This window comes from Chiloscyllium plagiosum, chromosome 23, assembly GCF_004010195.1.
Source record: "Chiloscyllium plagiosum isolate BGI_BamShark_2017 chromosome 23, ASM401019v2, whole genome shotgun sequence".
NCBI classification, from domain to species: Eukaryota; Metazoa; Chordata; class Chondrichthyes; order Orectolobiformes; family Hemiscylliidae; genus Chiloscyllium; species Chiloscyllium plagiosum.
The window spans coordinates 52,254,509-52,266,586 of NC_057732.1; the positions used below are offsets into that span (position 1 = coordinate 52,254,509).

Below are 12,078 nucleotides of genomic sequence, written 5' to 3' on the forward strand. Positions count from 1 at the left end.
CTAAATCACTCTCAATCTATGCCTCAGTATTTTGCGTAATAGCCTACCATGGGGAACCTTATCAAATGCCTGACTGAAATCCATATACACCACATCAACCACTTTACTCTCATCCACCCTGTTTTGTGATGCACTACCTATCCTTCACAAAACCGTGTTGACTATCCCTACCCCCTTTCTGGATGATTATAAATTTATTATAACTCTTTCCAACACTTTTACCCACAACCAAAGTAAGACTCACTGGTCTATAATTGCCAGGGTTGTCTCTACTCCCCTTCTTGAACAAGGGAACAACATTTGCGTAGCCTGTATCTCAATATTCTCCTCGACCACGTTGTCTTTTTCTAGTGTGAATACTGACGAAAAATATTCATTTAGCGCTTCCCCTATCTTCTCTGACTCCACACACAACTTCCCACCACTATGCTTGATTAGCCCTAATCTAGCCATTCTTTTATTCCTAATATAGCTATAGAAAGCTTTAGGGTTTTCCTTGAGCCTATTCACCAATGGCTTCCCATGTACCCGCCTGGCTCTTCTTAACTCTCTCTTTAGGTCCTTCCTGGCTAACCTGTAACTTTCAATCACCCGAACTGAGCCTTTGCATCTCATGCTAACATAAGCTGCCTTCTTCCTCTTAACAAGAGATTCCACTTCCTTAGTGAACCACTGCTCCCACGCTCGACAACTTTCTCCCTGCCTGACAGGTACATACTTATCAAGGGCACACAGTAACTGGTCCTTGAATAAGCTCCACATTTCAATTGTGTCCATCCCCTGCAGTTTCCTTCTCCATCCTATGCATCCTAAATCTTGCCTAATCGCACTGTAATTGCCTTTCCCTCAGCTATAACGTTTGCCCTGCAGTAGAGACCTATCCCTTTCCGTCACTAAAGTAAAGATAACCGAACTGCAGTCACTATCACCAAATCACCAACCTTTTCCCATTTAAGCATGATACACTCTTCGACAGCTCAGCCTGACTGTAATACATGTGACAATTACTGTATGCTTCCAGTGACAAGCCCAAAGGGCTCTCAGAGTCACCAGCCCATCTGTTTACTGAGGCTGTTCAGTGGCCTCTTGGTACAGCAACTGCTCTGCCCAGGACCAGTAGAAACTACAGAGGGTTGTGAACACAGCCCAGTCCATCCCACAAACCAACCTTCCACCCACTGATTCCATCTATACTTCCCACTGCCTCAGAAAGGCAGCCAACATCATCAAAGACCCCTCCGACCCCGGTTACAATCTCTTCCAACCTCTTCTGTCCGGCAGAAGATACAAAAGCGTAAACACACATACACACACACGTGCGCACACGCGCACATACACACATGCACAGATTCAAGAACAGCTTCTTCCCCACTCTTATCTTCTTAATAGAAACTTAATAGAGCTCTCATTTTAAATTTAATGCTGATCTCACTCTCTGTGCACCTTCTCTGCAGCCGTAACATTGCATTCCTCGCTCTGTCCTATTCCCCTAATGCACTTGTGTTTGGTATGATCTCTCTGTACCGCACGCAAAACAAAACTTTTCACTGTACCTAGATACGTGTGACAATAATAAATCAAATCAAAAGAAATGTTAGTGTGTCCCTGAGAACATAGTATTGGACTTTGGAGTGGGTAAGTCTGTACGATTTGATCGAGGAGAACTCTATGATTTGGAAGAGCAGCAGATTTCAGGCAGATCGACGGAGCTGAGGGTCCTCCAGATGTAGTTGATATTTGTCCCAGTCTGTGCCCCAGGGAAACAGTCCTGTGTTGTGAAGCTGCTCGGGACAAACCTTGACAAAAATCAACTGCTGTTTCCTGTCTCCAGACCATTGCAAAGGATGTGTGACAGTCTCTTCACCCCACCTAGCCACTCTGTGGGCAGTGTATGATGGCATGGAGACCAGGCGTGCAGGAAGGCTTGGGTGGGGAGTCAGCCCTGTCACCCAATACTGTAAAACCCTTCCTAACACAGCAGCTCTGTCACAGTAAAGACTTGGCGTGACACAATGCTGCCAACATTACAGAGTTGCTGACTGCATTCACCGTCATTACTTAAAGATCATTCTTACAGAATGAAAATAAAACAAAAATTTTTATTTCCTTTATTCATTCACGGGATAAAGGCATCGCTGGCTAGGCCAGCATTTATTGCCCATACCTAATCTTTCCAGAGAGCAGTTAGAAGTCAACCACATTACTGTATGTCTGGAGTCACATGTAGGCCAGACCAGGTAAGGATGGCAGTTTCCTTCCCTAAAGGACATTGGTGAACAAGATGGATTTCTCCTGACAATGGATTCACAGTCATAATTAAACTCTCCGTTCCAGATTTTTATTGAATTCAAATTCCACCATCGACCATTATCTGGGTCTCTGGATTAACTGTCCAGCGATAATACCACTAGGCCATTGCCTCCATGTGAATTGATGAAAACTCTCAAGACTCGGGAGTGAGATATAATTTGTAACTGTGGTCGGCCCTGCAATGGAGATGGTAAAGGATCAGCCTCCTTCTGAGCTCCTGATGCCACTCACTCCATCGAGAATTAGTCAGCCTTGAGCTTTGAAGAGCCTGGATCATTCACCTGGACAAGGCCCGTAGTGGGAAACCAGGAAATTGCAGATTTCAACTGGCTCATCAGAAACTGTAAAATGACCCTCTTTCTTTGAAAGATTATCTACCACCTAATCCGCAAGACTAACCTCCAAGGGCGTAGATTGTTAAACAGCACATCTGGGCTAATGTGTAACCAAAACACAGTGACCTGTGACAAAACATGAGGAGGTTGTGCAGCTTGTCTGTGTAGGATCATGAGGGGCATGGATAGGATAAATAGACAAAGTCTCTTCCCTAGGGTCGGGGAGTCCAGAACTAGAGGGCATAGGTTTAGAGAGAGAAAGGAAAGATACAAAAGGGACCTAAGGGACAACATTTTCACGCAGAGGGTGGTACATGTATGGAATGAACTGCCAGAGGAGGTGGTGGAGGCTGGTACAATTACAACACTTAAGAGGCATCTGGATGGGTATATGAATAGGAAGGGTTTAGAGGGATATGGGCCGGGTGCTGGTAGGTGGGACTAGATTGGGTTGGGATATCTGGTCAGCATGGACGGTTTGGACCAAAGGGTCTGTTGCCATGCTGTACATTTCAATGACTCTAAGTGGTCCAATCATTTTGCGATAGTCATTGTCCTACATGGGAAGCAATATCTTTCTGGGTGCTGGGAGCATGATGTTCAGACTCAGGTACCCATTAAGATGTTCAGTTCTAGCTGAGGCAGACTGGTGCCTACTCTAAGGGAAAAGTTCCTAAGCTTGTACATGTTATTCCGTCACACAAACCTTGCATTTTCAAGTCTTAAAAGGAAAAGATAATTTTAAAATATGTTGCCTTAAATTGAAAGTACCCCCTGCCAGCATTGGGTTCCTCCTCAGTTCCCAAATATTATGCTAATTTGGGACCTCTGTTCTAAGTCTAAAGCAAATTATCCTGGAACAGGCTATTTCGCTCAGTCTATAAACCAAATAATTTTTATTTTGTCTGCCCGGAGGTGCACATCCCTTCCCTTTTATTGTATTCCCAGTTCAGGGACAGGAGTGAGTACGTCCCTCAGTAACTGCTCCAAAGCTCTGGTCCAGCATGGAAGACCACAAGATGTAGGCCATTCAGCCCATCGAGTCTGCTCTGCCATTCAATCTGATCTGAGAATCCTCAACTCCACTCTCCAGCCTTTTCTGTATAACCAGTGGAACCAGGAGTTCTGTCACTGGTTAAGAAGCTGCCTATCTCTACTTACCGCTTCTCTCAGGCACAACTTCTTCAGCTCCTCCAGTCGAACTCGGAGGGTGTCCTCCAGAGCATCCTGTCGAGACTTCAGGGCAGCCAACATGTCCTTCTTGGCAGATTGAGAGCTGTCTGATTCCTGGGATCCTGTGGACAAAGGAACTGTTTACTCAAGCAACTAGCAGTCAACACATCAATACGAAATAATGTGATAATTAAACATTTCCTTTATCAGCAAATGACTGTAACAAAGGAACAACAAGAACATGGGAGGGATTACATTTATGGGTGATGGTCTCTTGTATTAATCATGTCTTGAAATGAGAAAGGATTCAACATTCTAAGCTCATGTTGCTAGAAGCTACAATTAAAGGTCTGCCAGATCAATGTTTTCTGAAGATTTTCAGTGTCACTAAGAGTTCGTCATGGACTTCCTCTGCTGGGATTGGGTTTCAGAGAGACTGGGCAGTGTCCAATATCTTTCACCAGCGTCTGGACTGCATTCCTCAACTTCATTCTGTACATACCTGATTACTGAGGCATGCTGCTCTAGTTAATCCTGCCCTCATAAAGAGATGATGTGATGGACCATTGTGAAACACTCACCAGCAACTATGTGACCAATGAATTGTGGCCGATTTCCATCCCCTCCACCCTCCCAACTCCTGAACTCTGTTTAATCAGCAGCACCAAAACGAATTGAAAAAACATAAGATATGGGAGCCCCTTGAACCACTCTGCTGTTCCATCTCACACTATCTGATATTCTTTAATTCCCCTACCACACAAACAGCAACCCATTTCCCTCCTGAATTCACTCAACAGCTGAGCAACTACATCACTCTGGGTGCACAGTTCCCAAGATTCCTGACCTCTTGAGTGAAAACATTTCTCCTCATCTCAGTCCTAAATGGTCAGTGTGTTGTCCTGAGATTTTGACGATTTAGTGATGACACTGGACTTTCCAATCGGGGTAAGTAGCCTTTCAATGTCTACCTCTAAGCAATATATATATTAATTAGATCAACTCTTGCTCACCTGAACTCTCCTTGGAGCACTGACCCATTCTGTACAATCTCTGCTCAGGAACACCTTTCCCTTTAATTTCTTACGTGCGCCTTGGAGGTCCATGCACAGCAATGGGTTCTGAAGCATGGTGGTACCACTGAGCTGTGGGTGGAGAGGGTCCCCATGGCCGTGTGACTCAGAGGGAATGTTGCTCAGACAGAATCTCCCTTGTCCTTGGAATCAACCGAGTGAGCCTTTGTAACATCTCCTCCAAGGTGAGTTGATCCTTCCTTAGACCAGAAGGGGCAGCACGGTGGCTTAGTAGTTAGCACTGCTGCCTCACAGCACCAGGGACCTGAGTTCAAGTCCAGCCTCAGGTGACTAATGTGTGTGGAGTTTGCTCATTTGCCCCGGGTCTACTGGGGTTCCTTCTGGGTGCTCCAGTTTCTTCCCACAGTCCAAAGACGTGCAGGTTAGCTGGATTGGCAATGCTAAATTGACCATAGTGTCCAGGGATGTGTACGTTAGGTGGATTACCCATGGGAAATGCAAGGTTGGGGTTGGGGGATGGGTCTGGGTGAAATGCTGTTTGGAGAGTCACTGTGGACTCATTGGGCCAAATAGCCAGTTTCCACACTGTATGGGTTCTATGGACGACTGAGGTTGGACACAGTCTACCAGGTGTGCTCTCGCTAAAATCCTTTGTACTTTCAGCAAGATTTTGTTCCTCTTCCCCAACCCACTTGCAATAAAGTCTAACGTACCACTTGCTGTCCCTGCATACTGACATCCTGTGATTTGCATGCAATAATTTTCCAATTCTTCTGAACACCATGAACACTTTCAGCTGTCAGTGTTTGATATAGCTGTACCATGCTGTGATCTTCCTGTTCCAGATAACTCAATTCCCCACACAACAGTAGTTAGCAACTGACATAGATGGAGGCGAAAGCTAGTGATACGATCACTAGATTATTGATCCAGAGATCCAAATAATGCTCCGTGGTTTAAATCATACAATGCAAGTAGTGGAATTGTAATTCAATAGAAGTCTGGAATTAAGAGTATAATGATTACCATGAATCTGTTGCTAATTGTCGGGGAAAAACCATCTCATTTACTAATATCCTTTCGGGAAAAAAACTGCTGGATTCGGCTAACATATATGTGACTCCGGATGCGTGGCAATATGACTGACTCTTAAATAGGGATATGCAATAAATTCTGGTCGAGCCAGTATTGCTCATATCCTGTTGAATGAACAAGAAAGAGTCAATATTTGAACTTGAGAGAGCACTAGCTGAGGTTTAAATTGCTATATTCTCATGGATGTGGAAGCGTTAGTCAGCATGTTTTCAATGACTTTTCATTCCAGAAAATAAAATTAATTCTTGCAGAGACAAAAGATGCAACCTTTAAGTAGCCCAGTGGAGTTTTATGAAGTAAATTTCGGTGACTTTATGTGAAGTGACAGAGAAATATGAGGGGTTAGTCATTCAGTCTTTAAGACTGCTCCTACCATTAAACAGGATCATGGCTGATCATCCAACTCTGTCCCCTATTCCTGCTTTCCCCCCATACCCTTTGGTCCCCTTAGCTCTAAGAACTATAATCATAAAGTATTGCCTCTTTTACTTTCTCTCTAGGATTCAAACCTTCCTTTTTCTATTCCCTCTAATCGGAATCCCCATTGGGTTCTAGGGTCTGCCAAGAGCTCTCTGATCCACTAGTGACAATGCCGAGAGAGGTTGGCACAGATTGGCAGCTTAGAAAATTGGAATAGGCCATTCAGCCCTTTGAGTCTGCTCTACCACTCAGTATGACCATCCAATTCAGTCCCCTGCTCCCACTTTCTCCCCCATACCCTTTGACCCCTTTACCCCTACAAAGTATATCTACCTCCTTCTTGAAAATATTCAGTGTTTTGACCTCAACCATTTTCTGTGGCAGAGAGTTCCACAGCTCCCCACTCCCTGGGTGAAGACAGATTTCCCCATCTCAGTCTTCACATCAAACACTCATTACATTGAAGTTACTCAACAGCGGGAAAATGGAACATCCTGATTTTGCTGATAAAACCATTCCTGTTTGTGTCAAAACTGCACGAGTTTACTCACTGCCGAAATACACTGCACTGGTTAGGTGGAATCTCTCTCGTTTGTGAATCTGCAAATCAATTTCAGTGGAAGGAGAGCGGCTTTCCCACTGTACTCCTTATGGAGTCTCTCCCACTGGGTTTTCAAACTTTGTAATTTGGACAGTTAGTTTTCCCCCAACTTCCTGTTGTTGCAAGAAACGAATAAATATCACAGGGTCTGCACCTGCCCTGACAGCAAGGACGTTCGGCTGGAAGGAAACGGTGAGCACGCTGAGGAAACAACAGCAAACTGAACTTTGGCAAGATGCCACTGAAGCAATGTGAAAGGAATGTGCAATGGAAGTGTGGTTCAAAAGTTAATCTGCAAAGATTTCAGTGCCCACCCATCGCCCAGCAAACCCCACTCCAATTCAACAACCTTTCTCACAAGCTTCTTACGTGCTATGTGAAAGAAATAACACACTAAGTTTGAAAGTGTTGAAAACTTGGAATAGTTCGCCACTAAATCACATGCAAGGAACTTCCTAACAGGGCATGAAATTTAAAACAGCAACAAGGCACAGCTCACAGGACAAGACATAGAACTCTATCCCTGAAATGAAAATGCTGGCTGCATTAAGCTTCAAGCCTGACAGCTGTGAAATGAATGCTGTGAAACTACATTCCATCTGATTAGTCCCAATGCATTTCCCGATTTGTTGACTGTGACTGTTCCAATTGGTTTTACACAGAATGGGAGGTCGAACACAGAGTAAGCTAACAAGTGCAGCTAGCAACGCAAAGCTTGAAACAAGCTGGGACCTTCGCTAGTTCAGCTTTTAAATCCAGACAGCACTGAATTGTTTCTTCTCTCACTTACTGGAATTATTTTCTACTGGGCCCCTTCCATGCATTAATGGCTATTTACTCCAGCCAACTGGATTGCACTTTCCATTAAATCCACACTTTATTACATTTTGAAAAATACTATCTAAGTTGAAGACTGAGACTCTGCATAATGCATATCTGTATTCACTTTAGCGAGATTGAAAATGTAATATCTTCCAGGGTCTCTTCACTTTGTGAAACTGAATGTTCTGTTTTCTCATCCTGTGAATCCTCGTACCAACTTTACCAGCCTCAGTGGGTAGTACTGGTTGGAGACAAAAATCTGCAGATCATTGGATGACAGTGTGGAAACAGGCCATTTGGTCCCAAGAGTCCACACTGACCCTTGGAAGAGTAACCCACCCAGACCCATTCCCCTACCTTATTACTGTACATTTACCTCTGACTAATGCACCTAACCTACACATCCCTGAACACTATGGTCAATTTCGCATGGCCAAATCACCTAACCTGCACATCTTTGGACTGTGGGAGGAAACTGGAGCACTGGGAGGAAACCCACGCAGACATGGGGACAATGTGCACACTGGAAGTTGGCCCAGTCAGGAAGATGATATAGTGTCTCAGCATTATTTCAATGGTATGTCGGACTGGGATGGATAAGGTCAGAAGATGCTGGAATCCAAACTGGACAGGCAGGAGGCTGCAAGAACACAGCAAGGCAGGCAGCATCAGGACGTGGAGAAGTCAATGTTTTGGGTATAATCAGCTGTGGTATAATCATACATGTCAGCTGTGGATTAGTAGCTAGTCTCTGTCTCTGAGCTGTAATATTCAGAAACCCACTCCAGGGCTTGAGCACAAAACTGAAGGCTGGTGCTCCAGTGCAGAACTGAGGGAAGGCTGCAGGTTCATTGGATACAAGTCTCTTACTGTTCTTTGTAATAATGCCAGAACTCACATGACACCAGTCACCTCACCTGATGAAGGAGCAGCGCTCCGAAAGCTTGTGATTTCAAATAAACCTGTTGGACTATAACCTGGTGTAAGTTCTGACCTTACCCACCCCAGGCCGACATACCACTGAAATAATGCTGGAAGGCTGTAGCATCTTTCTGACAGGGCCAATGTTTAGTGTTTGATCTGAAAGATGGTACCTCTGACAGTGCGGCCCTCTCTCAGCACTGAACAAGGTGGATCAAGTCAAGTTCAAATGAGAAATGACCTCAGGACGTTTCACCTTAAAGTAAAATATAATCGATCCTGACAAGGGTAAACAAATCAGATCAAAGATGGCAATTTAAATGAAGGATTTTACATACAAGGGAAGATTAGAGAGATTGGGTTTATTCCCCTTGGAGCTGAGAAGATTAAGAGGTGACCTTATTGAGGTGTTCAAAATCATGAACAATTCTGACAGGGTAAAGAAAGACATACTGTTTCCACTAGTTGGCAGTAACTCGGAGTCACAATTTCAAGATTGTCAGCAAAAGAGCCAGGAGTGAGATGAGGAGAAACTTCTTTACTCAGAGAGTTGTTCAGATTTGGAATGCACAGCCTGGCAGAGAGGTGGAGACAAAAGCGAGCTGAATATATATTTGAAAGTGATGAAAGTAGAGAGCTACGGAAATAGGACTGGAAAGTGGGACTAGTTGGGTAGCCCGAACAGACACGATGGGTCGAACGGCCTCCTTCTGCAGTGTAAACTTTTATGATTCTAACACATCCGCGTTACATTCAGCCAATAATCTGATTAATCAGCTTTCTGCAAGATCAGGACCTCCTCCCACCCCAGAAAGGGAAGGAAGTGCTCCTACTGTCTCATTAAACACTGACCAAAAGTCACCAACTGAAGAAAGCAGCTTAAGGTAACCAGCACTAACAACTACAGCTTGACCTTATGACCTTCCAATCAATGGACAGAGACTCACTCAATGATCTGAGCAGTGCACCCAGTCCCAGTGATGTTGGATTACTCGACAGTGAAAAATAACAGCTTGGACTACTTATGATTACATAACCCCACCAGGACACAGCCACGCTCTGACCATGCACACACTATAACAAACACCTGCAATTCTATTACATGCAACGCTGAAAATCTACTCAGGAAATCTGTTAATAATGGACAGTTTTCTTTGGTCTTCCTCTTGCTGACTATTTTTAACAATATTCAGTCGTGTGCAAAAGTTAAAAGTAAAAGCCTTAGGATGTGAGAATGCAGTTTACAGAATCTGAGCATTAACTACGCACAGTGAGGCTAATGGCCTGATAAATCAATGATTGAACATTGATTGGTGCATTTGGCCAGGAAGGATGTAGCTTCTCTAGAGAGTGCAGTGAACATTTACTGGAATGTTGCCGGGGCTGGAGAATTGTAGTTATGAGGAGAGATTAGAGAGGTTGGGGTTGTTTTCCCTGGAAAGGAGAAGGCTGAGGGGGGGTGACATGATTGAGGTGTACGACAATGTGAGGGAGAGAGAGAGTAGGCAGGAGGAACCTGCTTCCCTTGGCAGAGAGTTCAAAAACCAGAGGTCATCGATTTAAGCAAAGTGGCAGAAGGATTAGAGGCGACATGAGGAAATACGTTTTCACACAGAGGGTGGTGGGGGTCTGGAATTCACTCTCTGAGTTCGTGGTGGGGGCAGAGACTCTAAACTCTTATAAAAACTCCCTGAATCTGCACCTTAGGTACTGTAAGCTGCAGGGCTATGGGCCGTGTGCAGGAAGATGGGATTAGAAAGGGCAGCATGGCGGCTCAGTGGTTAGCACTGCTACCTCACAGCACCAGGGTCCCAGTTTCAATTCCAGCCTCGGGCGACTGTCTGTGTGGAGGCTGCACATTCTCCCCGTGTCTGCGTGGGTTTGCTCCGGTTTCCTCCCACAGTCCAAAGATGTGCAGGTCAGGTGAATTGGCCATGCTAAATTGCCCATAGTGTTAGGTGCATTAGTAAGAGGGAAATGGATCTAGGTGGGTTACTCTTCGGAGGGTCGGGTTGGACTGAAGGGCCTGTTTCCACACTGTAGGCAATCTAATCTAATCTGGGTGTCTTTGGGTCGGCATGGACAAAATGGACCGAGTGGCTCCCTTCTGAGCTTTATGGTTTCTATGAGTCACTAACAGGATATCCCCACAGAAGATATTTATTTATTTCATTTTAGAGACATATGCGGCAATATTATGGATTTTTCTCACAGGAAGTGGACATCGCTGGCTAGGCCCGCATTTATTGTCCATCCTCACTGTTCCTTGAGAAGGTGGTAATGAACTGTTTTGTTGAACCACTGCAGGAGTCACCATCTAATAATATCATTCGTGTCCATTACCACCAACACGGGCTGTTGGTTCTTGGTATCCACAGAAGGCCACTCACCAGTACAGTGGCTGGTGTACATCTCGCTTTCAATGGTCACAAATGGCCACTCCCCTTGTCAGGTTTAAGTATAATTCATTCATTAGATGTAGGAAGCTTTGGCTAGGCCAGCATGTTATTTCCCATCCCTAATTGCCCACAGTGCAGTTAATTTTAAACTACATTGCTGTGGGTTTGGAGTCACATATAGTCCAAAGATGTGGATTCCCTTCGTCAAAGGGTATTAGAGAAGCTGATGGGTTTTTATGACAATTAGAGTGCCTTTTTCCCTACTGAAGTCAAATTTCACCACCTCCCATGGTGGGATTTAAACCCATGTGTGTGATTCTGGGTCACTCATCCAGTGACAATACCACCTCCTGCAAAAACTTCAGCCTGTTTTATTCTTCAGCATGAAGTTTGGCACAATCCCAAAACAAGGCCACTGTGTCCTTCAAACCACCATCAGAATCGTAAATTGTTTGTAGAAAATAACAGTTTTGCTGCCAAGTCCCAATTCTCTTGCTCCACGCTTCCCGCTTGATAAACATACAACTGAAAAGAACAACAATGATCTGAGATGCTTATTGCTGTAAGTGTGGGTTGATAAACACCTCCTTGTGCGCCAAGCCTGGTGTATTCTACGGTTTTACAGTAAAACCCAAGGCTGCCCTCTGAGTTCCCCTCGTGACACACAGATGTCAGCACGATACCTGAGATAAGCTTACCCACTGCACTCTCAATCTCTCAGCTGCGTCTGCTACCTGCATCCGGTGTGACTCAATTACCATTGTGTCCAGTCACAATCTCAAAAACCAGAACAATCTGCTCGCAAAACAGAAACAATTTCTGCCAAAAAGAACATCATTTCTCCCCTTTTAATGTTACTGCATCTGATCTTTATCAGTCCATTCAGTGGCCAGGATACTTCTGGAACTTTGACAAGAAAAGCAGTTTGAACAATGTTCTGGCACTGCAGGTAGCCTTCAATTTCTCCC

General features: G+C 44.6%; 1 protein-coding gene across 7 annotated transcripts in view; it reads right to left on the reverse strand.

The window, feature by feature from the left end:
• frmd4a (FERM domain containing 4A) overlaps positions 1-12,078 on the reverse strand; it is a 721,373-nt gene that overhangs the window by 46,706 nt on the left and 662,589 nt on the right. For all 7 annotated transcript variants that reach the window (XM_043714187.1, XM_043714188.1, XM_043714186.1 and 4 more), the window contains one exon: positions 3,807-3,940. In XM_043714187.1, the coding sequence (XP_043570122.1) occupies positions 3,807-3,940 (134 nt within the window). The remainder of the gene's footprint in view (positions 1-3,806; positions 3,941-12,078) is intronic.